Source organism: Oncorhynchus mykiss, chromosome 9 (genome assembly GCF_057628025.1).
Source record: "Oncorhynchus mykiss isolate SJ-2025 chromosome 9, ASM5762802v1, whole genome shotgun sequence".
Lineage (NCBI taxonomy): Eukaryota > Metazoa > Chordata > Actinopteri > Salmoniformes > Salmonidae > Oncorhynchus > Oncorhynchus mykiss.
This window is the reverse complement of record NC_143030.1, coordinates 20,343,288-20,370,652: the sequence shown is the minus strand read 5'-3', so window position 1 is coordinate 20,370,652 and position 27,365 is coordinate 20,343,288. Positions and strand designations below refer to the sequence as shown.

Here is a 27,365-nt window from a genome sequence, read left to right as displayed (position 1 = left end):
TTTGAATTGCTGCAAAGAAACCACTGCTAAAAGACACCAATAATAAGAGGAGACTTGCTTGGGCCAAGAAACACGAGCAATGGACACTAGACCGGTGAAAATCTGTCCTTTGGTATGATGAGTCCAAATTTGAGATTTTTGGTTTCAACCGCCGTGTCTTTATGAGATGCAGAGTAGGTGAATGGATGATCTCTACTGTGAAGCGTGGAGGAGGAGGTGTGATGGGGTGCTTTGCTGGTGACACTCACTGTCTGTAATTTGTTTAGAATTCAAGGCACACTTAACCAGCATGACTACCACAGCATTCTGCTGAACTTAATTTGTTTTTTAACAGGACAATGACCCAAAACACACCTCCAGGCTGGGCCTCCCGAGTTGCGCAGCTGTCGCAGTGCTAGAGGCGTCACTACAGACCCGGGTTCGATCACGGGTTGTATCACAACCGGCTGTGATCGGGAATCCCATAGGGCGGCGCACAATTGGCCAGGCGGCGTCTGGCCGGGTAGGCCATCATTGTAAATAAGAATTTGTTTTTCAAATCATGTATTTATAAAGCCCTTCTTACATCAGCATGACCCCCGACACATAAACTACTGGTGCATGTTGGTTCCTGTCCTGTACTATTAATTTAATATTGCGTGGTAATTTCCACGACAGCATGTTCTGATGCGGAATGGATGGAAACGCCTTGTGAGGCATAATGATCATAAATATATTTTAACTAGGCAAGTCAGTTAAGAACAAATTAGGTAGACTTGTACCTTGTTAGCTAGGGGGTTTGAACTTGCGACCTTCCGGTTACCTAACCACTAGGCTACCCCATATTGCAAGCAATGATAAAGCTATTATTATTTCCTTGTCTCTTGACCACTTGTTAAGTATTAAATGATAAATTACCCAAAATAAAATTAGCAAGGCCTATTTGTAGGACTATTTGTTTAATATTCTGAATTGGTTATTTATTCATTTATGCTAGACTTTTTTTCCTATCACTTAATTCCCCCAAATGGTATGCTTAAAATAATTCATACTAATCTCGGAAAAATCTCAGAAAGCTCGTCAACATATTATAGTTGAATGGGTTCAAACAGCATGTAACAAGTAAAGTCATATGCTACTTTGATTTATTCATGTGGATTTTAACACCCAGGATGATCTTTGATTGAGAGTTTAGTGATGGCGTGGAGAAAATACGCAAAACACAGAGAAAGGGGAGAACCAGGGAGTCTGTGTTCCGCGCCATTGAAATGCAAATATCAGTGAGGAACAAGAAGAGGTTGTGTGTCTCTGTTTGTGTGTGCCTGCATAGGGGAGCGGGGGAGGTGTGGCGCAAGTTTTGGACAGCGAGAGAGACTACTTTAGGAAAACAGCCACACACGCACTCTCCGCAGTTCATATGACGGCGCATTTATAGGGATTTATGCCCCTCTTTGAGTTATTCCATGCAAGGAACCAACGAGCTATACCGTTGTCTAGATGCCATTTAGAAATTCAAAATTTCCTGAAATGTGAGTTTGGATTCTGGAACGTGAAGCCTACAAGTGCGTAAAGTGGCCAGTGTTATTTATTCGGCGAATGCCCCCCTTCTCTCAGTCTCCTCGTGAATCATGTCACGCCGGAAGCAGAAACGACCGCAGCAGCTCGTTAACTCGGACCAGGGGGGCACGCGGATACTATCGCACGGTGAGAAAAGTTTATTATGCTTATTCTAAGGCATGCGTCTGTTTTTCCCCCGTATGATATTTCCCATAGTTCTATGAATGAATCAACAAGCAAAGTTACAGGTCGGAATTTACAACTATGATGACGTTCAATATGGTTAAGGTAACGTTATAAGTTGGCTTTGTTTGCAGAAACTGCAGTTAAAATCCTGCTAGCTAGTAGGCCTTAAGTCAAAGTTGGTTTATTTTGTTACGTTTTATATGTAAATTCCTCAAATGTTTCCTTTCACATCTAAAAAAGTAATTTTACTCAGGTGACCAATCATCAGCATAAATGTATATGTGTATCTCTGTGCTTTGTTTGCATTTTTTTTAAATTGCAAAAAATAATTTGCTCTTGCAATAAGTTCGTTTAGGTGACTGCAATCTGGTGTAGCTCTGCAATGGGCCCCAGTAGTGACTCTCCCAGGTACTTAAGGCCTGCCCTGTAAACTTTTCCCTGTGGCCTGGATGATAATATCCATCTGTGACCATTTTCCTGTGATGTTCAGTCCTCTAGGAAACTAACAGGCTGCTCAGGGCTGACAACTGGAGGTCTTTCATTACTTAGACGACAGTCTCCCTATTCATCAACAATAAGGCTGGATTAGTGAGGGGGGGAGGGAAGCTGGAGGGGGTATTTTTGGTAAAGATCTCTCATTCTCTCTGCTTCTATTCTCTTCTCTCCACGCTTTTCTCCCTCATGTTTCCTTTCCTCCTTGTTCTCCCCACTTTTCTACCCTCTCAATGCTCACTGAATGCTTCCCCCTCTACCCCTCCTACTCTATTGACTTGATGTGTTAAATGCATTTTAGAGGAGGGGGGGGGGGGGTGCAGAGTGTTTGCACCTTCACTTGCATGTAACATTTTCCACACCTTAGAAAATACAAATGACTTCTTAGAAGTTCTACAGGTACATTTCCATAGAGGTGAACTTGTTTTAATTGCACACTTTGATATATGTGAAGAGCTGGACTATACCAAGCTAGACTATTTAGCAGCAGCTACTAGTATAGTCATCCATTCCATCACCATGTCCCTCTGGGGGGGAACAGTTGGTCTTCCATTGTCCATACTCCCCTCCCCCTTCTTTTCTCTCTCTCACTCTGTGCTCAAGATCCTGAAAGAATTTGACCCCAGAGCTCTAAAGGTCAGATGAGTAGACCAATCACAAGCCTCTGGACAGTGCCCAGTACCCTTAGCATGTCCCGACCTCTGACCCCTGATGTGACGTCAGGGGGGGGGGGGGGTGAATAGGTAGATGAAAGAAGTGAACTGCTGCAGTGAGGTGCGGGTTAAGAGGGGTTATGGGTTGTCTCAAATGGCCATTGTTCATTTAAACATGTTGTCATGGCAGCAAGGTGGTCTGCACACTTTTGTGTGGTAAGAATACATTTGGAGAGTTATGCTCAGAGAAGAGGAAGTGGACAGAAGACAAGATAATAGCATAAAGAGGGAAAGACTAACTCTCCGTATGTTTGTAGACTATTAATCAATATCTGCTAATGCATTTCTTTCCAAGAGAAGACTGCAACTTTAAGCTTGGGATTTAAATATGAAACAATTGTTGTAATCAACGATTACAGTTAAAGGTTTGGCCTTTGGGACTTACTTTGACCCCCCCCACTTCAATCCAATAGAGCATGTAGCCTTGCACCCGGCCTTTCATGGTTCTTATGGGGTCTTCAAATTCATTGATGTTATCATGGAACTGGACTTTCCATTTAGTGGAGTAGAGTGATGAAGGGGCACTAGTCTTAATTCTTATTTTTCTCTCTCTGTCTCTAGACTACCAGCTGTTAGCCAAGTCACCTTCCTCGTCTCTGGGCTCCGAACTGACCTTCTCCTCATCGTCGTCCCCCACCTCCCTCGAAGATCACCAGCCCCCCCTGGCCCCTCGGTCGTCACCTGGGGGTCTCCACGGACCCTCCCTCCCCAGTGAGAGCTCTTCGCCCACCCACTGGTCCAGCCACATCGCCCCCTATACCACCACCTCCCTCCCCAACACCCATTCATCCCTCTCTCCAGACTTCCCTCACCCCTCCTTATCCTCGCAGACGCAATCCCTGCCTCTCAACCTCAATCAGACATCAGGCCACTGCCTCTCCCATCAGGCCCACTCCCACTCCCACACCACTATGACCTCACCACAGATGGGCAGCTCTGCCACCACCACCACTACCTCCTCCTTGTCTTCCTCCCTCCCTCACCTGCAGGAGAGCACCAGTCCTGGGCATCAGAATGGCTCCAGCCCACCGGTGCCGGGGCTAGGCCAGATCCAGGTGCCCCTGACCCTGTCTGTGCTCCTGGAGGAGCTGAGGGTGCTGCAGCAGAGGCAGATCCACCAGATGCAGATGACTGAGGAGATCTGTAGGCATGTTCTCCGGCTAGGAGGTGCCATCTATACCCAAGACACCTCCCAGGCTGGTAGTGGAGAGAACCACCAAAGATCCACAGCAGGATCCCCCTCCCCAACACACCATTCCTATTCAGCCCCTGTCCCATCCTCGGCCTCCCCTCTCCTGGCCTGCCTCCCTCAGCCCACTGCCTCCAAGCCCAGCCTCTCCTCTCACAGTAATGGGACCAGAGCATCACACTCTACCTCGCCCTCCACCACTTGGAGCTGCTCGATAGCATCCTCCGTGCATCCTCTGTCCCTGAGTCTGCCCCCGCGCTACCTCCATGAGAAATCCTCAAACACCTCCCTGTTCGGCCACAGTAACGGGGTTGGCTTCCCCACCCCGCCCCTCCCCACCACCAGCCACTCCCAAGACCACCTGCTGCTGTCCAGCTCCTCCTCGGCTGGGTCCTCATCTGCAGTGCGTCCACAGCATGCTTGTAAGTTTTGTGGTAAGGTCCTGAGCAGCGATTCCTCACTACAAATCCACCTACGCTCCCACACGGGGGAGAGGCCCTACCTTTGTCCCGTCTGCCTCAGCCGTTTTACCACCCGCGGGAACCTCAAGGCCCACTTCCTGCGCCACCGTGAACAGAACCCGGAACTGTCGCTCTCGCTGCTCCCTCCGGCTCTGGAGCAGCCCGCCCCCGTCGCCACCACCGCAGGCCAGAGACGCAGGAAGCGCCGGGCGGAAGACGAGGAGCCGCCGTTCGGTGGCGTGAAAGGAATGACAGAAGGAATGGCGCTCAGTTTCCTGTCTGGGGCGTCTCCTCGGCCTTCCCCTTCATCTATGCCTATGCCACCCAGTATGGACATGGCTCTGTTGTCCACGGCTCACTCCCTGCTACAGCTAAACAGGGCCTCCGCTGCAGCAGCCAGCGCCTCGAGTAGTGTGTTACCTTCATCATCCTCCTCATCCTCCATGGGTAGCCAGTTCAAAGGGGTGAAGCAGCAGAGGTTTGATGAGAACACCCCTCCACACTCCACCATCCATCCAGGCTCTCCCTACTCCCAGATGGCCCACTTCCCCAAGATTCTCTTCCCCGGAGGACCCTCACCCCACCACCTTGCCCTCCTCTGTCCCCCAGGGTCCCATACCACTGCCTCTCATCTCACCTCCCCCCACACCCAGCTCCCCTACCCTCCCTACTCCAAACCCCAGACGTCCTCGTCCTCCACAACCTCCTTCACCCAAACCTCCGACACCTCAAAGTTGCAGCGGCTGGTCATGAAACTGGAGAAGCAGCACCAGGGAGGGGGCCAGTCGTCCTCCTTTGGCCCAGCAGACAGCTTTTTCTCAAACAGGGACACCCACGACCTGACCACCAACTCCTACCGCAGGGAGATGATGGCAGCCCTGGGCCTCAACCCCAACCCTGGGGCCACGGTGAGCAGCAACAGCCAGGCACAGGATCTCCCTGGATCCACCAATCCCACCCTGTCTCCTAATCAGTGTGGGGTGTGCCTGAGGGTGCTCTCCTGCCCCAGGGCCCTGAGTCTCCACCAGGCCACCCACCTGGGTGAACGCCCCTTCCCCTGTAAGCTGTGTGGACGCTCCTTCTCCACTAAGGGAAGCCTGAGGGCCCACCTCGCCACCCACCGCGCCCGCCCGGCCAACTCCCGCACCCAGAACTCCTGCCCACTGTGCCCGCGCAAGTTCACCAACGCCCTGGTGCTGCAGCAACACATCCGTATGCACCTGGGGGGTCAGATACCCCCGGGGGGAGAGGGGGAGGAAGGTACAAATATGGCCCAAGAAGATCCCACCGATCTGAGCCTGCTGACCACACACTCTCGATCCAAACCCTGCCTCCAAGGCCTCCACCCCCTGGCCTTAACAATGACCAGCATCATCCCTAACCCACTGGTCAGCAACATGAACTCAGGAGGTTCAGCGACCAAGGAATCCCATGCAGCTGACCCGATCCTCCATATAGAGGGGGAGTCTGAACCCTCTCCCTCCACAGCCAGCATTAGCCCACCTCTGACCCATAATCCCTCCCCAGAAGACCCCATGCTCCTGGGGGAAAGATCTGAGTCTGACGATGGCCCCGCTGGAGCCTCCATAGAAGACTCGCAAGACTCCCCAGCTGACCTCTCTAACACCAGCCCAAGTAGGCGACCATACTTGACCAGCTCCCAGCCCGCCTCTGTGGTGGAGGGTGATGTAGAGTTGAAGGAAAATGTCCACAGACCGGGTGTGGATCCTGATAGTAGTAGGTCAGGAAGGCTCACTAACAGCTCTAGGTCGACCACAGAGAACCAGACCAACTCTCCAGATGGACTCCTCCTCAGCCTTGAATCTGAATCCACCCCAAACTCCCCTGCCACCCTTAACCCCTCCCCCACGCTCACCCTCACTGCCAGCCATAAAGCAGCCCAAGAGCCAGCCCCCCAGGCCTCCAGTATTACCCCACAGGAGCCCAGCCCTGAACGGGAAATGGCTCCATCTGAAGGGGAGAGCGAGGGCACAGCACCCAGTGATACCTCATCAGTAATGGTGCCTGAGAGTGAGAAAGTGACCCCTAGCTCCACGGAGGAGAGTGATAGGGCTCCAGAGGAACCAGAGGCCTCCCAGCTAGCCACCCCAGCATCAGCGCCCTCCAAACCCTACTCCTGCACTCTGTGTGGGAAGGCATACGCCAGCCGCAGTGGATTAAAGGTAAGCATAAGATAAGGATGGATCGTATTAGAACCGTACGTTCCAATGGCTATACAGAACACTTGACAGAAGCTAAATTGGGATTCTTGAACTTTGTCTATTCCTCATGTTTTACTGTGTTAAAGTAATTGATCACTTAACCAATACCATTTTTCTGTGTTTCCATCAACAGGGACACATGAAGACACACCCTGTGTTGACCAACGTCCCCGCCGAGACTTCTCCACCCGCCACCCTGACCAATGACACTGTGGCGGATCAGAGTTCTCTCTCAGCCAATGGGAACAGTGGAGAGCAGGATGAAAAGGAACGGCTGGCCAAATCTCCTGAGAAACTCGTTACCTTAGAAGATCAGCCAATCACTGCTGGTTCTGGGGAGGAAGCAGAGCAACCTGCGGACACTACTGAGTAAAACGGCATATTGGCTGCTGAATGGTGTCAGTCAATTATTTTTTTTTATTAAAGGCCCTGACAAGGGAATGTATTTTCATCATAGATTTAGAATTGATTCTATAAAGATTGATTCTTATTCTGTCAATTTGCTACTAGTCAGTTTGGGTCTATTTTGTCTATAATAAAATGTTAGATTCTTGTGAAGTACTAATTCAGTCAGCATCTCGGCATGGTTACGATACCACTATCTCAAAGAACACGAAGAGGCCTTATTTGACGATACGATTTCACAGAATTCTCTTGTAGTGTAACGGCACACAATGAAGTTTGTGTGTTGGATCACAATAGAATAGATAAGCAGGGATGTATGTTTTAGAGAGCAGCTAGTTCTAGTGAAACATGAATGAAATGTCTATTTGGAATGGGAATGAAGTGAAGGAGAAATAGGTGAAATATCACTCTAGGATATATGGTACGAATGCCATACCAAAACAGGCCAGTGCAGTAGTGGCAGTTTTCTTGTATACTGAACAAAAATATAAATGCAATGTGTAAAGTGTTGGTCCCATCTTTCATGAGCTGAAATAAAAGATCCCAGAAATGTTCCATACGCACAAAAAGCTTATTTTCCCCAATTTTGTGCACAAATTAGTTTACATCCCTGTTAGTGAGCATTTCTCCTTTGCCAAGATAATCCATCCACCTGACAGGTGTGGCATATCAAGAAGCTGATTAAACATGATCATTACACAGGTGCACCTTGTGCTGGGGACAATAAAAGTCCACTTCAAAATGTGCAGTTTAGTCACAACGCAATGCCACATATCTGAAGTTTTGAGGGAGCGTGCAGTTGACGTGCTGAGTGCAGGAATGTCCACCAGATCTGTTGTTTTAGAGAATTTGGCAGTATGTTTAACTGCAGACCACGTGTAACCATGCCAGCCCAGGACCTCCACATCTGTCTTATTCACCTGAGGGATTGTCTATGACCAGCCATCCGGGCAGCTGATTAAACAGGAGTATTTCTGTCTGTAACAAAGCCCTTTTGTGTGGGAAAAGAAATTCAAATTTGCTGGGCCTGGCTCCCAAGTGGGTGGGCCTATGCCCAGTCATGTGAAATCCATAGATTAGGGCCTAATTTATTTCAATTGACTGATTTCCTTATATGAACTGTAACTCAGTAAAATTGTTGGATGTTGTGTTTATATTTTTGTTCAGTGTATATATATATATATATATATATATATATGAACTGTGGTTGCTATGTGTATGTTTATTTACATTTTTCTTTTACAGACTTTTCACTTTTTAAACTGTCTTGCTGCTGGACTGTTTCAATGGAGTTGCACTGACTTTGAACTTTGCTGTCCATACATCCATTGAAACAGTGATGATGAAAATGCAGATGATACTGACGATGATTGTTACACTGACCAGTCTGTATATACAATGTATGTTGGCAATCCTGGTTCGTGCTGTTATGATTGACCATACAGCAGCAACTTTTAGACCTGAACAACAATGCGTTATATCGGTGATTGTAATCGGTCCATAATTGATTGGATGTCTCTGCACAGGGACGTATTGAAGTAGCCTGGAATTCAAACAGATGGTGCTATGCTTCACTGTTGTGAAGTTTGGGTACCAGGCTAGAATAAACCAACTGAACCTCCCAAGGACCAGAATGAATTATGTCTGATAGATTTACATCATCCCTCCATGTCTTTTGTCTCTCTCTACCTCTAACCTCTCTTTTTCTCCCTCGCTCTCCACTTAATTTTCTCTCCTCTTCTACCATCTCTCCTCCACTTCCCTTTCTCTTCTCCTCTACCATCTCTCTCCTCCACTTCCCTTTCTCTCCTCCTCTACCATCTCTCTCCTCCACTTCCCTTTCTCTCCTCCTCTACCATCTCTCTCCTCCACTTCCCTTTCTCTCCTCCTCTACCATTTCTCTCCTCCACTTCCCTTTCTCTCCTCCTCTACCATCTCTCTCCTCCACTTCCCTTTCTCTCCTCCTCTACCATCTCTCTCGCTCCCCTCTCTCAAAGCACTTGAGAGTTCAAGTTTTCGGCTGCGTCCTACATTAGATCGGTTTAGTTTTTGTACTTTTTTTTTAGCCTTTGTATGGTTTTTCCCAACCGTTGTTTTTGTAGTTATGATAACATGTGCTTCCCATTTTATATGTAAAAAATAATAAAATTATGGTGATGGTGGAAAAATGGCTTTTTGGTTGTTGTCAGTGTGTCTGGCTTTGTGTATTGTTTGTCACAGTCTGTCTGGTCTCAGTCCATTCATTGACCTGTTTAAGTATTCTGCTTCCATGTCAACATGTTCTGCATGTCTGAGTGTACTCTCGCCGTTTGCCTCTGTGTTCTGTGTCTGACTGTCTGCCTCACAGATCATTTGTCTGGGCGCTATAGCCGTCTTCTTTCTTTTTATATGTATCAGTTCCTTGGTTCTGTGGTGTGTGTCTGTTTGCTTGCATGCATGCATGTGTGTGATATGGATAATCAGTGCTTGTGTGATTGAGAGTGCAGCTGTAGAGCCCCACCCCACATCTTACTCTCTGTCATACTCGCTCTCTTTCATTTTCCCTCTCTCTGCCCTCCCCCTCCTAGTGTAATAGTCCGACACACAGGAAGCTCTAATCCTCACACAATGATAGCCCTCATCCCCCCCCCTATGCGACTGGGAGCGGGACAGGGGACAGCACACACAGAGACCTGGGCCAGCTGTCTCCAAAATGGCCACCCTAATCCTCCAACCACCCTTCTCACTAGCTAGGGCTCCCAAAACCATGACAACCGGTAACCAAGGAGAAGAATTTGGGAGCAGAAAGGGGAAAGAGACAAAGGGCTGAAAAGCCATGCCATGTGTGAGAAGTTTATCCATGTGAGTGAGACAGAGACATCAAAAAAGGGTAGTTAGAAAGTGAGGCAGGGATGATTGTTGGGTGGCTGGATTTGAGAGGGAAGGAGGGGGGTGTATGGAGTGATTACAGGTGTGGATTGGGGTAGTGTACTTGATCATCAAGCTGTCGATGGCATACCTAAAGATATTCATCAGGTGCTTCATTAGTATCTTCACAGGAACGTCACAGTAGTGTGTTAATGGGAAGCCTTTAATATAATCAATTTACGATCGATGATCCTGAACAATGTGAAGTGTCAAAATCAAATGTTCCAAAACGAATGTTAACTGATTGATTGTCTCGATGCTGAAATGGGTAATTTAATTGTACGTTTAGAACAAACTCTGCCAATCAGGAACACTGAACACAAAAGAAAAATACCACAATAAACATAATGACGTAATGAAGCGCTCAAACCGTTAATTTGCCAACGTTGGAGGCGTGAAGCAAATAATGACCACAGGAGGGGGCTGTGTAACCGATTTTGGGATTCCTCATCAATTTCAACTATTCAATGCAGAGATCTCCTTATGTGTCGTAACTCATGAGGTACTCATACGTCAAGATTGTTTACCATAACAACTATATTATCAATAACAATACAACAATAACATAGGATAGTGATGCAATTATAAGTGACTTCGAGTCCTCAAGATCCTTCAAATCATTTCTCAGTGATTAATCATACATTCGAATCCCACTGTTTCCTTCCGCGCCAGATGATTAAACGAGGAAGAAGAAACATCATCATCATCATCATCATCATCAACAACAATGCCAAACATAATAGCCCAAAACTAAAGCAATCACCACCAACAACAGGTAGGCTAAAACAACAACTAAAGGCCCATGTTGATTTTAATTGACACAAAAGAAAGAATGTGTGAACGTGTGAATAGCCCAGCGTAAACGTGATCAGGCCTGCATTAATCAAAGTCATGGGAAGCAATTAATTTGACAGCGAAACCCATTGTCAGAGCCCAGACAGTGGTATAAAGTCAGTCCATCCCTCACTCCCTCTCTATCCCTCCTCCTCTTCCACCTGTCTCCTTGGTAGCTGCTGGGTCAAAAAGCAGAAGTTCATCAGCTGATCGGCCTGTGCACCTTCAGACTCAGAAAGGAAGTCGAGCCAAGTCAGAGCAGAGAACGCGGCGTGACTGGCAGAGGGGGAAGGTCATCAGTGGAGAGCGACAACGCGCACAGAGAGTAATAGTGAGTAAAAACAATCAGGGATGCGCAATTGACAGGAACGTTAGATAAAAACCTGCGACTCATAGGCTTTAGAGAAGAAGTGCAAGAGGACCCCCAAGGGAAGGAAGCCGAGTTCACCTATAGCGCATCTGGAGAAGGTAAGACCTGTGAATTAAATGGGCGTCTATCCTAACATACAGTAACAATGCGAGGTTTTACACTTGTATGATATATTTCAAATATAGAGACTGTCGTTTGGCTGTGGTAACTGTACATTTGACTCTCTGTTCAACATGTGTTTTTCTCTGAGGAGATAGGTCTTTACACTACAGATTAACTTCTAATGGCATTCCTGTGTAGCCTTACTTGCCCCGAGTCATCAATAAAATGTGCTGAGTCAACTCTGCAGCTTTGCCAGCTTTGCGATGAATAAGCTCAGAGTTGGCCAAACGATTGCTGCCAGCTTGTCATATTCTGTGAGAGATAAAAACAGAGGGAGAAACAAAGAGAAAGGGATTTCAAATATGATACAGCAACCTTGAGTGGTATATGAGAGTCAATTTGAGTAGCCTACTTATCTTACAATTTTTGGACCTTGTATCTCACTTCTACGCCTCCTGCCCTGCCCTTTGTAATGACGTGCAGAAGGCTACTTACTATCCACTGTCCTTCGTAATCACTTCTTCTTTTGAACTGAACTCACATGCCAGGGGAGCTATCTATCTGCACTACTTCTCCATCTCTCCCCATCTCCCTCTTCCTGATCCTTGTGATATATATCGTTGGTTGATGTGACTGGACCTGTGTTCACTTTCTGTGTCAGGATAGCGCTTTTCTCCCCCTGTGATATGACTGCCTATGATTGACTTGTTGATGCATTCTCATTGTATTGTGATGGATTTTCTCCAGTCACACAGATCTTGTGATAAACTGTAGACCCCTGCGCGGCCCTGTCTCCTCACTTAGTGTGATGTGTGTGTTGTTTTGTTCAGGTCCTGACTGAGCATGTGCATGATATTCAGTATGGGCACTAAGACATGTGTCTAGTCATTCAAACTCTTCTATATATGCTGCTGAAGGCAATGCACTTTAAATAAATAATGTGACGGTTCCGTTCAGCATGCTGCTGACTCCTAGCGAAGTGTCTCTGTGTGTCTGTGTATCTGTGTTTCTGTGTCTCTCCGTGTCTCTATGTCTGTGTATCTGTGTTTCTGTGTCTCTCTGTGTCTCTATGTCTGTGTGTCTGTGTCTCTCTGTGTCTGTGTGTCTGTCTCTTTATGTGTCTCTGTGTGTCTGTGTGTCTGTCTCTTTGTGTGTCTGTGTGTCTGTCTCTCTGTGTGTTTGTGTTTCTTTGTTTCTGTGTGTCTGTGTGTCTGACTGTCTCTCTGTGTTTCTGTGTGTCTGTGTGTCTGTCTCTTTGTGTGTCTCTGTGTGTCTTTCTCTGTGTGTCTCTGTGTCTCTGTGTGTCTGTCTATATGTGTCTCTGTGTGTCTGTCTGTCTATATGTGTCTCTGTGTTTCTTTGTTTCTGTGTGTCTGTCACACTGTAGAATACTTACAGTAAATGATAGACTAAATATCACAGTGACAGTCGGTGATAGCCAGTAATGAACGTTACAGTGATGTCAGGCTGTTTGTCTTTCTCTCCCACTCTGTCAATACACTCAAGCTTAAAAGGCTATTTACTGAAACCCCTAATGGCTCCCAAATTGCCATCTGTGAAATCCAATCCGATAACCAGCAGCAGTGTGTGTGTGTTGTAACATTTGTGTTATTTTGCCATGAGTTAAGTTTAGCCTCATGTTTTACAAATGTAGCATACAGACCAACATTTATTTAAAAAACTGTACTGTTTTTTTATGTCCCAGTTGATGACTGGGCCCATATGGACAGCAGCTTGGTTTCCATGGCAACACCTACACACTTTCTGATAACACTTTTTAAATTTCTTTCCTCCACAGATGTCACCAGAGGGACCCTCATAGCTGGAAAACGACTTTAACTCAGCTCTTACAACCAATCCTTGACAGCCGCCTGGTCCAATCACTACTCACTTCCCCACATCCCCTCCAATACTAACTCCCCCCCACACTTCCTGTGCAATGGCATCCTACAGCCCCGCCCCCACACAAGAGCCCGCCACCAACGGCGGGTCGACCTCGCTCAAGTCGGGCGGCTCAGGGGGCGACAACGATTCTATGAAGCTGAAGAAGGAGATCTCTCTCCTGAACGGCGTGTGTCTCATCGTAGGCAACATGATTGGCTCGGGCATCTTCGTCTCGCCTAAAGGAGTCTTAATCTACAGCGCCTCCTATGGGCTGTCGCTGGTAGTGTGGACCATCGGCGGTATCTTCTCTGTGTTCGGGGCCCTGTGCTATGCCGAGCTGGGGACCACCATCACCAAGTCAGGGGCCAGTTACGCTTACATCCTGGAGGCCTTCGGAGGGTTCCTGGCCTTCATCAGGCTGTGGACCTCCCTGTTGATCATAGAGCCCACCAGCCAGGCGGTCATAGCCATCACCTTCTCTAACTACATGGTGCAGCCCGTCTTCCCCACCTGCATAGCCCCCTATCTGGCTAACCGCATGCTGGCTGCAGCCTGCATATGTGAGTATTTTATAGTCGTTGTGTATGGAGGGGTGTTGTTTGTGTTGGTGCAGTACTGTTCCACTGTAGGCCTTTACCATGGTTAGGGCCCTGAGTGTTTCCTTACCGATGGAAGTGATCAGGTATGTGTGTGCAAGGACCTTGCATGCAGACAATGATGTGTGTGTGTGTTCATACTCCCCTGAGTACCGAACAGCGTGTGTGTATGCTCCTCTCTCTGTGGAAAATGTGGGAAACGAAACTAAATGACTCACAGCATACCCAAGTCAGCACCTCAGCAACAGAAGGGAACACGAGAAAGGTTGAAAAAGGAACAGAGAGGGGAGAACAGAGACTACAGACACCAACAAGTGTTTCCTGTATAAGACAGAGAATAGGGGGAAAGGAGAATTTACTCAATTTCAGGATAATTTACCAACATTACAACGCGTCAGTGTGACCAGATTAAACTGCTGGCAATGCTTGTTACTCATGACAATAGAGTACAATAATGTAGTGTAAATTGATCATTTATAAACCACCAAAGGAAGCAAGGAAGAATAGAGATGAGCAAGGAATGTAGAGAGAGGGAAAGAGGGAGTGTTGTCATGGATATTGTTCTAACAGATTAGAAGAAACCTGGACCTCTCAACACAACCACTAATAGTCACATTATTACTGTGGGTTTAATAGTCATATTATTACTGTGGGTTTGATAGTCATATTATTACTGTGGGTTTAATAGTCATATTATTACTGTGGGTTTAATAGTCATATTATTACTGTGGGTTTGATAGTCATATTATTACTGTGGGTTTAATAGTCATTATTACTGTGGGTTTGATAGTCATATTATTACTGTGGGTTTGATAGTCATATTATTACTGTGGGTTTAATAGTCATATTATTACTGTGGGTTTAATAGTCATATTATTACTGTGGGTTTGATAGTCATATTATTACTGTGGGTTTGATAGTCATATTATTACTGTGGGTTTGATAGTCATATTATTACTGTGGGTTTGACAGTCATATTATTACTGTGGGGTTGATAGTCATATTATTACTGTGGGTTTAATAGTCATATTATTACTGTGGGTTTGATAGTCATATTATTACTGTGGGTTTAATAGTCATATTATTACTGTGGGTTTGATAGTCATATTATTACTGTGGGTTTAATAGTCATATTATTACTACTGTGGGTTTAATAGTCATATTATTACTGTGGGTTTAATAGTCATATTATTACTACTGTGGGTTTGATAGTCATATTATTACTGTGGGTTTAATAGTCATATTATTACTACTGTGGGTTTAATAGGGATTAGTAAGTACAGAATAAGCCACTACTGGAACAGATTGATGGAACACATAGAACATGAGAACAACCAGACAGAAACCTGGGTCAAAGAGACGGAAGTCATGGACAAAAACACAATACCACTGCTACTACAGCAACCAGATAGAACACTGAGTCTCATTAAAAGGGACAGTTCTGAGATAAGCTTTCTCCTTCGTGTTCTAAAACATCTCTCAAGTAATAAATATCACTCATTCATCTAATTACAATACAGACACACCCACATCCACACACACACACTCTCTCTTTGATAAGCAGTGCTTTAAGGAACGTGAATGTGCTGATAGCTGCTAGGTGAAAAGGTAAAAGTCCTTTCTACTTCAAGACTCTGACCCCAGGCTAATGGCTAATGACAGCTCAGTCAGCATGGCACAGAAGTGAACTATAACCACAGCTCTAAGACCAGATTAGCCTACACCCCATCCTAACTTTAACCATCAACCGGATGGAAAAACACCTGATCTAGTATCAGTGTTTAGAGGCGTTAGAGGCAACGTCAACATTTGATACAGTCTATGGGTTGCGTCCCAAATTCCACAGCCATGAGAAGACCGGAAACAGCTCCAGGTAGAAATGAACTATAACCACAGATCTAGGATCAGATTACCCTACCGTCAACCCTAACCTTGATCCTGTATAAATGGGTAGGAGTTCTGCGCACACCACAGGACAGAGCCCAAACATGGCAGCCGTCAATCTTACCCCTATTTTGATACAGTCTATGGGTTGCGTCCCAAATTCCACTCTATTCCCTATGTAGTGCACTACAGTTGACCAGGGCCCATAGGGTAGTGCACTATATAGGGAATAGGGTGCCATTTGGGATATAGTATATGGTCTCACCACACATCTGGACCAGATCTAGAGTAGCCCAGAGAACCGACCTGATCCACACCCTCCCACCCTTCTAGCCTTTCACTATCAATACAACCACGCCTAGGACATCTGTGTGGGCCGCTACACTGTCAGTTCTCTGTTAGTCCGGATCACTCACTGTCTCTGTCTGGACCGGTCTGAATGGAGAGATATGTTATGCTTAAGGAGACCTCCTATTGATAAGAGACAGTTAGGATCCATGGCCTCATAATTGGGATAAAGGGTTATGATCTTTTAGGCTTTGTCCTCCGTTTGGGGGAGGAAGGGAAACATGGTATTCTGCTAGATAAGTATTATTCTCATTTCGGGGGAGATTGGTGGACACAGTGTCATGGCCCGCTGTTCATTTGGGAGAAGAAGGGAGAGATGGTGACTGGTGTGATGATCAATGATGTACATAGGCCATCTCGGATTATGATTAAGGTCTTGATATTTGGCCTGACCATGTGACCGCACCAGGAAAAAGGCAGGGCCCTAGTTATGAACCTCTTTTTATGTGGGGAAGGGTGATGTGTGTATGTACTGCATGTGTGTCAATGTATATGTTTGTTTTAACATGAACATTCACTTGAGTTGTAGATGTGAACTTGAGTGTTAATCATTTTGGGAAACACTGTATGGTAGATATCATTACGGCTACTTAGCATTACAGTAATGCAGGAAAATATTGTTGAGGAACATGTGGAACATGAGGCTTATCAAACATTATGCAGTGTGAGGGATATACTCTATATATAGGCGCTATGTCCCAAATGGCACCATATTCCCTATTTAGCGCACTACTTTTGACCAGAGCCCTATAGGCCCTTGACAAAAGCAGTGCACTAAATAGGGAATAGGGTGCCATTTGAGATGCTGACAAAGTGAAGAGAAGATACATAGGATATTATTAAATCCCAGTGAGTGGGAGGACAGTGAGGATTCAGACCTCCATGCGGTGACTATCTGAACTCAAGTTTATGAACTTAAAGGAACAAACACTGATAAAGACACAGAGAGAGAGAGGATGATCTGGAAAACATGTTTTCAAGACTAAGACTTGGGAGCAGTGGAGTACAAGGACACAGTTAGAAACAGTCTGTATCTGTCAGCCAGTCAGCCAGCCAGCCAGTCAGTGTGTCAGTCAGTGTGTCAGACAGCTAGTCAGTCTATCAGTCAGTCAGTCAGTTTGTCATTCAGCCAGTCAGTGTGTCAGTCAGCTAGTAAGTCAGTCAGTCAGTTAGCCAGTCAATGTGTCATTCAGCCTTGTCAGTCAGACAGTCAGTCAGTCAGCAAGCCAGCTAGTCAGTGTGCCAGTCAGTCAGCCAGTCAGTGTGTCAGTCAGTCAGCCAGTCAGTGTGTCAGTCAGTCAGCCAGTCAGTGTGTCAGACAGCTAGTCAGTGTGTCATTCAGCATTGTCAGTCAGACAGTCAGTCAGTCAGCAAGCCAGCTAGTCAGTGTGCCAGTCAGTCAGCCAGTCAGTGTGTCAGTCAGTCAGCCAGTCAGTGTGTCAGTCAGTCAGCCAGTCAGTGTGTCAGACAGCTAGTCAGTGTGTCATTCAGCATTGTCAGTCAGCAAGCCAGCTAGTCAGTGTGTCAGTCAGTAAGTCAGTCAGCCAGACATTGTGTCAGCAGCTAGTCAGTCTATCAGTCAGTGAGTCAGTCAGCTAGACAGTCAGCCAGTCAGTCAGACAGTTAGTCAGTCAGCTAGACAGTCAGCCAGTCAGTCAGCTAGTCAGACAGCTAGACAGTCAGTCAGTCAGTCATCTAGACAGTCAGGCAGTCAGACAGTCAGCTAGACAGTCAGCTAGTCAGTCAGTCAGTCATCTGGACAGTCAGGCAGTCAGACAGTCAGCTAGACAGTCAGCTAGACAGTCAGACAGTCAGCTAGACAGTCAGACAGTCAGCTAGACAGTCAGCTAGACAGTCAGTCAGTCAGACAGTCAGCTAGTCATTCAGCTAGACAGAGTTAGTCATTTTACTAATCTTTTATAGAGGTCTTTTAATAACCCTTAGAACTTTATCTGGGTACTCCTTTACCCCCTATTCTGTGCCTGACCCTATTTCTCTTTCTTCCTCCTCCTCTCTGCCTATGTCGCTATGTGCTGCGCTCAGCTGTTGAACCTCTGTGGAAAACAACCTCATCGACTGCTGTAGTCAGCAGCCTCATTTCCTCCAGCTACATAGACTCTGAAATTAGAACACACACACACACGTCAGCGTGTGTCTGAGCGCGCGTGTGTGCGCGGGTGTGCGCGTGTGTGTAGTAACATGTAGATCTGAATGTCTAAATGTTTTTTATCTCCCCTCCAGGTTTGCTGACCTTTGTGAACTGTGCCTATGTGAAGTGGGGGACGCGTGTCCAGGATTTCTTCACCTACGCTAAGGTCATCGCCCTCATCGCTGTCATCATCACCGGCCTGGTCAAGATAGGACAAGGTACTGATGCTACCAGGATGGCCCTCACACTAACACGCAATAATAATATCACATAAATTGTCCAAATACTCTACCATCCCCTGCACTGTACTATACTGTACATTCACAGAAACAGATATGCCCACTGTGAACACTGACACAGTCCTATAGTTATTGTACATACAAAACATATTTATCTGTAGTATTTACATACATTAATTTACCTATGTGTAATAATACAGGATATTGTGTGTGTGTGTGTGTGTGTTCCTCAGGTCAGACGCAGAACTTTGAGGGTATGTTTGAGGGCTCGTCCACGGATCCAGGAGACATAGCCCTGGCCCTGTACTCTGCTCTGTTCTCCTACTCCGGCTGGGACACACTCAACTTCGTCACCGAGGAGATCAAAAACCCAGAGAGGTGAAGGGTGGGAAGAGAGGGAGGGCAGGGGAAGGGTCACTAGTACTAGTGGACAAAAGGATATACTCTGTAGTACTCTGTAGTATACATGAGAATGAGGAGTAGTGAAGGAGTAGAGTACGAGTAGTAATTAGTGTAGTGAATGTAGGTGAAGGGATATAGAAGAAGTAAAAGGATGAGAGAAGATCACAAATGACGCCGGAGAGGAGGGCTGCTGTTTTACGGGCTCCCATCCAACTGTGCTATTTTATATGTTTTTTCCCCCATTGTTTGTAACTTATTTTGTACATAATGTTGCTGTTAGTGTTACTTTTTAGTTTATTTTTTACTTTAGTTTATTTAGTAAATATTTTCTTATCAATTTCTTGAACTGCAAAGCTGGTTAAAGGTTTGTTGTATTCGGCGCATGTGACAAATACAATTTGATTTGATTTGAAGAGGGAAGAAGGAGAGGGGTTGATGTAGGAATTATGGAGTGGTTGTGATTAAGCAGAGAAAGTGGAGTAATAGTGATTGATGAGGCAAGGATGGGAAGTATGGAGAGGGATGACACACTGACTGAATGGGTAGTCAGGTGTTTAAGGCGGGGGAGGGGGGGGCAAGGCTGGAGGCTCCTCATCTCCTGGGGAAGTATTTAACTGAGCCCCTTCGCTCTGATTCATACAGCCGAACACTGATCAAATGGAGCAGGACAGACATGTGATTGGAGCACAAGCTACTTCCAGGAGTTCTCAGGCAGATTATGTGACAAACAACCCCACCCCACCCCCCTCCTCCTTCCTCTGCTCCTCCACCCTAATCCCATCCTTGCCCAAGAGGGTCAACTCTTGACCCGTTCACTCAGGGAGAACCCCTGGATGTATCACAGCCACTTCACTTCTTGCTTGGTGTTTTTTTCTTCTTCTTCTAAATCAAAGTGTCTCTCTGTCTCCCCCCGGTGTTTATTTGTGTGACCTACAGGAACCTGCCCCTGGCCATCGCCATCTCCATGCCCATCGTCACGGTGATCTATATTCTGACCAACGTTGCCTACTACACCGTGCTGCCCATTCCTGCCATCCTGGACAGTGACGCCGTGGCTGTGGTGAGTTCCCTTCGCATAGAAATATACTGGAAATAGAACAGACATGATCCTATACCATGTAGATTAGGATAGTCATCACGTCAGATGTATACATTTCTATATGCGTATCATCTCATTGAGCCCGAAGTGACTGTTATATGATGTACTTTAAGTGTTCTGATTGGTCTAATTTGAGGCCTGTTGTTGTCCCTCAGACGTTTGCAGACCAGGTGTTTGGCGTGATGAACTGGACCATCCCTCTAGCGGTGGCTCTGTCCTGCTTCGGAGGACTCAACGCTTCTATCCTGGCTGCCTCCAGGTGAGTTAGAATGACACCGTTCTGATGCGGCTCTTCATCATCATCATCATCGCCATCACCGATAATCCCCTCATTATTGACAATGTGATCTGACCGGAAAAAAACAATGGGCCCTATAGCCTTTAAACTCATTGCCCTACACACGATAACCTGCGTGTGTGTGTGTGTGGGTCCTCCATTATCAGTGCTCCAGTGAGGTGTGTTTCTGTGTTTCTACAGGCTGTTCTTCGTGGGCTCCAGGGAGGGCCATCTCCCAGACTACCTGTGCATGATCCATGTCACCCGTTACACCCCTATCCCAGCGCTGCTCTTCAACGTCAGTCATCCCGCTAAGCCACTGTCTTTGTGTGTGCGCGTGTGTGTGCGCGTGAACATCTGTCTGTCTATCTGTCGGTCTGGAACAATGTACATTTCCATTATTTTTTTTTACGAGTGGTTTTCCTTGTTCAGTGTTTGGTCTCAGTTCTGTGTCAACGTTCCGTTTCTGCGTCTACCCAACATTCTGACCCATTGTTTTGTCTGGCCCAGAAATCTGTTCTCAGCATTCTATTATTTTAACCCAGTGTTCCGTCTGCCGCAGAGTTCCGTCTGTCTGCCATCTCAGCATTCTCTTTGTCCGTTCGTCCACATAGTGTTCCGCTATATCTACACTTTCGATGAAATAGAGTTTTTGTGTAAGGCATGTTGTCCATTGTGCCCTGTACGATGGATATTGACAGTGCTGTTGCTCTAAATATGTCTCTGCTTTATACTATAGGGTGCCATGGCGTTGGTCTACCTGTGTGTTGAGGACATCTTTAAACTGATCAACTACTACAGCTTCAGCTACTGGTTCTTTGTGGGCCTGTCTATCCTGGGACAGCTGTACCTGCGCTGGAAACAGCCAGACAGAGTCAGACCCCTCAAGGTAAGACAAAGGGGAATTCCACAGTAATAGAATGATAGTGCTAATCAGATTTCTCTCTTTAAAATATATGTTAAATAAATCCCATAGATTGCAAAGTTAAACAAACTATACAAACGCACAAGAACGACTTTGAACAATTCCCACTGAAAATGTTACTGAAGCAGTTACTTGAAGAATAGTGCAGATGCAACGTTTGGTTACAGAATGACGACACATTTTGTCATGGAATTGCCCCAAACATCTAACACAAAACACTGAGGCCTATAAACACATTCAAAGGCAAAGATCCATTAGTGTTTTCATGTATGAAGCATTCATACTGTAACTCACAATGCAGTTTTGTATGTGTGATCTCTTTCACTGTTTGACATCAATACCAGATCCTGTTTCATATAGTTGTGTAATAACTCTTCCCCATTTCTCCCCCCCCCCCTCCTCTCTCTCTTAGCTCAGTCTGTTCTTCCCGATCATCTTCTGTTTCTGCACCTTGTTCCTAGTGGTGGTTCCCATCTACAGTGACACCATGAACTCTCTGATTGGCATTGGCATCGCCCTATCAGGAGTGCCAGTCTACTTCCTGTGTATCTATACTCCCGCCACCAAAAGGCCCATGTGGCTCCGCAGGTTCTTTGGTAAGAATCAGATGAATGTTTGAGTTTAGTATAGCGTTGGGAAAAACTGGTGACTTTCCCAAAATCACCAGGTTTTCAGGAAATCCTGGGGGATCTTCCAACCAGGATTTCTGGAAAACTGAGAATTTTTGGGAAATTGCTGGATTTTTGCAATCATAGTTTGGTATGACATGAGTTGCGAGACGAGTAGGTACATTATTTTGTAGGCCTAGAAAACAATACTTATTTTCTAGATTCTTCAAGCAAAATACTTACACTTCTCATGCTAGTGTCACATTAATGTATTTGAAGGCTAGGTCACTCATCCCCTCTCATCTTCTCCCTCCCTAGCCAACTTTGGTCTGTTGATTCAGAAGGTGTGCTATTCTGTTGTGACCGAGTTAGACGTCATAGACAAGTTGGAGTGAAGATATTAAAACCAACCAACACACTGCTGCCGCCGCCAACTGAAGACGCACAAAACTAAAGGCTCAACGACACCACCTACTGGCCAGTATCGCCCTCGGCTACCAATCAGAGGGCGGAGTCAAACAGCAGCCATTCATTGGACCAAATCTCTGGCCAACCAATCATTGCCGTATGTTCATTGGACTATGGGGTTGTTCTACGGCCAGGATGACACTCCAGTTGCCTCTGACATCAGAGGACATTCCACGCACTACAGAATAATTAAAAATAAAAATATTCCTGTTCTCAAATATGTTTATACTCGAATACGGATATTTATGATCTCTGATGGGCTTCCTGTGTCAACGCAGCCCAATATGGACCTTTTTAAATCGCTAATTGGCCTGAGTAATCAGCTCTGAAAAAGAACTGATGTAGAAAGATCTGTGATAGGTCAAAAGACCAATTAGTGAAAAAAATATATATTCTGTGAATTGGGCTGCCTGAGTAACCAGCCCAAGTGGCATAAGTCACTACTGATACCTCTGAAGTCATACCAATAAGGAAACAAGAGAGATACTGAAGACATATGTAGGAAAGTAATAATTACTGAGTGTTAGTTTGTTGTATGTGGTTAGGAGAGAATAGTGGTAGCTCTAGCCACAATTATTTGTCCTATGTCCATCCTACCTGCAGCTTTTAAGAGTTTTTTTTGAAGCAAAGGGATCTATTTTTAAATCAACCTATTAAGAATAATCTGTAGTCAACATGTGAATTTAAACAAAGGGACGGGGAGAGGGTTGGTTGAGTTGATCAATGGTAAATAGTTTAGAATGTATTTATAATAAATTACTAACGGACATTTTAAAATGACTTGATTCTGTCAATTCCCACCATGGATATGTACAATAGAAATACTAGTTGTAACAATTATCCTTGCCGTCATGCCAATGGATATAATGAACAACACCGATTTCATGATTTCAAATAACAATCCAGGTTATCATAATGCAAACAGACATTATAAGGCAACAGAAGTTAGCTCTTTATTTAGAATATTACATTTATAAACGATAAACCCTCACGTCCTCTACCAATCCCCCACAATAAATATGTACACATGATTCATTGGGCCTGCAAACACTCAGCTTCAATCATTAGTCTCCTCCCGTGGTCTCTTCTTACCACCGGTTGCCGGGGCCGCTTGTTTTGCTTTGGCTGACTTGGTTGTTGTTGCTGTAATGGAAGGTGTTGACAGCTGTAGAGGGTTGTGGGTGAAGGTCTGCCCCAGTGGACCTGGTTGGAGAGGACAACACAAAGAGAGAGAAAGGCATGAGGTGAAAGGAAAACCATAAACCCACTACAATATTCACAGATTGAATTAATCAGTGAGGTACATGTTAAAATACAGGTCAGCGTTTTTCATCATGAATCTTGTTCTGGAGGCAGCTCTGCAGAGTGGTCACTAGCTAGCACAGCCACAAAGTTATAAAATCTGATTTGAAACCGAGCCACACTATTAATTTAGGGTTAGGGATTAAGGTTAAGACCAAAAAGATACATTTTATATAAAGTAAAAATGTTGTGGGAAATCGCTCAGTTCGGCCTCCAAGACAAGACTCATGACAATAAACCTGCTGTGAAAACATTCCATTTAGGAACTAAATGAATACAGTAACATGGAGGAAATGGCATTGATCTGAAGAAAGGGGTGGCAGTAAAAAAATACAAAAAGGCACCAGTGTCTTACCTTTAGAAGCGATGTCCAGGTGGCTCTTCATCCTCCTCTTCCTCTAACTGCTGGGCCAGTTGAGCGTTCTTCCAGCCTATAGGAGAGACAGAAAACCATGTTTTAATAGGGAGCAAGACACTCTGTCCGAGAGTGAAAAGGAACAAAAGAAAGAGGAAGAGACAGGGAGGCAAATAAGAGAAAGCAAGATAGAAAGACAGATAAACAGAATATATCCAACCAAGAAAGAGAGACTATTTTCACAGGTGACTCCATGACACCCCCCCCCCCACCCCTTTCCATCCGTGACACCACACCCACCCTTCTTGATGGTGTCGATGAAGCCTTCGTTCTGGGGCAGGGCAGAGACCGGGTGTTTGATCCTCTCTGGGATCCTCAGGTTCTGCCTGACCAGTGGGTGTTTGAGCAGGGCCACCTGGGCCAGGGAGAAGCAGTTGGACGTCAACCAGTACGTAAACACCACCTGGGAGAGACACAAACGGGAGATTACCAGACTAGCTCTGATGCTCAGACAGGGTCATACTGCTACAAGCGTGTCTGCTGTTTAAAAATATATACTTTTTAAAATGTTCACTTTGACGGTTTGAAACAGAGGGGGAGAAGAGGAGGAAGGGTGTACATGGGGATAAAACCCAGGTCTTTGGTGGGGAGGAGCAGCTACTGTGCCTTCAGAAAGTATCCACACCCCTGGACTTAGTCCACATTGTTGTGTACAGCCTGAAGTCAAATGGATTAAATATCAACAATTCTCACCCATCTACACACAATACCATAATGACAAAGTTCAAATGTTTTTAGATATTTCTGCTAATGTATTGAAAATGAAATGCAGAAATATCTCATTTCCATAAGTATTCACACTCCTGACTCGATACTTGTTAGTCACATTTTGGCAGCGATTACAGCTGTGAGTCTATCTGGGTCTCGTAAGAGCTTTCCACACCTGGATTATGCAACATTTGCACATTATTCTTCAAGCTCTGTCAAGTTGGTTGTTCATTATTGCTAGACAACCATTTTCACATCTTGCCACAGATTTTCAAGTAGATTGAAGTTAACTTTAAACTCAGCCACTCAAGAACATTCACTGTCTTCTTGGTAAGCAACTCCACAGTGTAGATTTGGCCTTGTGTTTTAGGTTATTGTCCTGCTGAAAGGTGAATTCATCTCCCAGTGTCTGTTGGACAGCAGACTGAACCAGGTTTTCCTCTAGGATTTTGCCTGTGGAAAGCTCCATTCCATTTCTTTTTTAATCCTGGAATATCTGTATTATTCTGTACAGGCTTCCATTTCACTCTGTCAGGGTTAGTTTTGTGGAGTAACTACAATGTAGATCCATCCTCAGTTCTGTCACAGCCATTAAACTCTGTTTTAAAGTCACCATTTGGCCTCATGGTGAAATCCCTGATTCGTTTCCTTTCTCTCCGGCAACTGAGTTAGGAAGGACATCTGTATCTTTGTAGTGACTGGGTGTATTGATACACCATCCAAAGTGTAACTAATAACTTCACCCTTGCTGAAAGGGGTAATCAATGTCAGATTTTTCTCACCAACAGGTGCCCTTCTTTGCGAAGCATTGGAAAACCTCCCTGGTCTTTGGGGTTCAATCTGTGTTTGAAGTTCACTGCTGGACTAAGGGACCTTACAGATCATTGTATGTGTGGGGTACAGAGATGAGGGAGTCATCAAAAAATCATGTTAAACACCCTTATTTCAAACAGACTGAGTCCATGCAACTTATTATCAAACTTAAGCACATTTTTACTCCGGATAGAACACGGGCCCTGCATGACCCAGCTGTTTTTATCTCAATGAGACTAACCTTGAGAAATAAAAGGTTGAATAACAAGGAAATAAACAAAGTATCCCCATACTGCTGGAAGCATCGTCAACAACACTACCCCGTTATTCTTTTGAGAGAAACAGGTTAACAGACTGGCTCCATAATGCCAAGCCAGACAGATACACTTGTGACACTGCAGTTTTTAATCTCAACACGACTAACCTGGAAAAATATTAAAGATTAAATCACAACGAAATGAACAGAACTATCCCAGAGCTACTGCATACTTGTTGTTTGCGGAAGACGCATGTCATAATATGATATTGCCACAGGGGGGTGCAATATCATATTAGAAATAAGAAATAAGAGAGCGACCGACCGTGGGGAAGTTGATGGTGAGGATGACGAAGCGCGTGATTCTGAACACTGTCTTCATGGCTTTCAGGTTAGGGTTATCCACACCAGCTGAGAAGACAGAGACAGAAAGGTGGCTGTTATTCAGGATCAATACTGTTAATACTACGCAAATATTATTCATACTCTTACATTCAGATATTTCAATATAACATTTATAAAACAAATGTATAGTTTCATTTAAAAAAAGCTATTCTTCCAGGCTCAACACAGCTGAATAATATTGTCCCCAGACACGTCTTCTTCCCAATAGCCTGGGGACAGGGTTATGACCTGACTAAACTTACCTCCAGAATGGCAAACCTTGTTCCGGTCACAGCGATGGGGAGGATGTAGAAGGGGTCTAAGAACCACAAGCACCCTCCTGTCTGCATACTGGGGACGGGGAGGTAGGACGTCTTTCTGAGAGCAATGAAGATGAAGACCGGAAATAGAGAGAGAGGTGGGATTAGTCTCGGGTCCTAAATACTAGGTCCCATTAATAATCTTCTTTCTCCTTGTTCACTACATCAAAAAGCATTTTATTTTTTATTTATTTTTTATTTCACCTTTATTTGAGAGGAGGTATGGGCTAAAGTCGGAGTTTCTATGATATTACTTCTATAGCAGTTATTTTCTTTCAAATCAGTGGAAAGAGAGAGTGGGAGCAAGGGAGAGAGAGTGGGAGCTGTATCTGACCTGCACCAGAGGGAGCCACGGAGAGGGTTGACGTCATGCTTCTTTTGGAACACGGTCAGGTCAGAGTGCGCCTTAGCAACTAGGAGAAACACAGAAATTTTACCTCACATGAGGAACTGAGGGAGACGTCACACACTACAGCAGGGATAATCAACTAGATATTTTCTTGAGCGGATGGTCAGTGGGCCGAAACATAATTACAAACCATTTGTAGAATGCAAATTGACAGCAAGAAGCCCAAACAGATATAATAGACTAAAAACAATCCTTTCAAACCTTGCTTACATTTGTATACAATCATCTCTCTTTATATTATGCGTGGGAATACTTCAGAACAGGTATTCATAAAAATACAAATAAATCACTTGGAGCTGATTTGTTGGGATTTTGTCTTTTCTGTAACAGATCAAGCCTAGCCCTGGACTAAAAAGCACTTTCAAAGGAGATCCTCAATTGAAAATGTTTTTTTTTTTAGTATAGGACTAGGCTTCGTCTCTATCTGGGAAACCAGCCCTAAAAGTAGAATAATGATATGAG

The 27,365-nt window shown here is 45.3% G+C and overlaps 3 protein-coding genes across 4 annotated transcripts; 2 read left to right on the top strand and 1 right to left on the bottom strand.

Moving 5' to 3' along the window:
* Positions 1-1,297: 1,297 nt before the first annotated feature.
* LOC110531643 (uncharacterized) lies at positions 1,298-9,372 on the top strand. Its single transcript, XM_021614956.3, has 3 exons — positions 1,298-1,683; positions 3,489-6,760; positions 6,933-9,372. The coding sequence occupies exons 1-3, from the start codon at positions 1,608-1,610 to the stop codon at positions 7,170-7,172; spliced, it is 3,588 nt and encodes a 1,195-aa protein (XP_021470631.2). The 5' UTR covers positions 1,298-1,607; the 3' UTR covers positions 7,173-9,372.
* Positions 9,373-11,046: 1,674 nt separating this feature from the next.
* LOC110531642 (Y+L amino acid transporter 2) lies at positions 11,047-23,073 on the top strand. Of its 2 annotated transcripts, XM_021614955.3 has the most exons (10): positions 11,047-11,413; positions 13,216-13,861; positions 18,371-18,496; positions 18,751-18,895; positions 19,856-19,979; positions 20,174-20,277; positions 20,497-20,593; positions 21,035-21,184; positions 21,633-21,816; positions 22,147-23,073. In XM_021614955.3, the coding sequence occupies exons 2-10, from the start codon at positions 13,357-13,359 to the stop codon at positions 22,221-22,223; spliced, it is 1,512 nt and encodes a 503-aa protein (XP_021470630.2). In that variant the 5' UTR covers positions 11,047-11,413; positions 13,216-13,356; the 3' UTR covers positions 22,224-23,073. The 2 variants fall into 2 exon arrangements, with proteins under 2 accessions (XP_021470630.2, XP_090041857.1); XM_090185731.1 differs by lacking the exons at positions 11,047-11,413; positions 13,216-13,861 and adding an exon at positions 14,170-14,520.
* Positions 23,074-23,227: 154 nt separating this feature from the next.
* On the bottom strand, positions 23,228-26,865 carry LOC110532942 (mitochondrial inner membrane protein OXA1L). Its single transcript, XM_090185692.1, is given in 7 exon segments — positions 23,228-23,499; positions 23,954-23,991; positions 23,993-24,029; positions 24,254-24,416; positions 26,116-26,201; positions 26,438-26,611; positions 26,829-26,865. Coding segments are annotated over 7 exon segments (681 nt in total). The 3' UTR covers positions 23,228-23,353.
* Between the last annotated feature and the right edge of the window lie 500 nt (positions 26,866-27,365).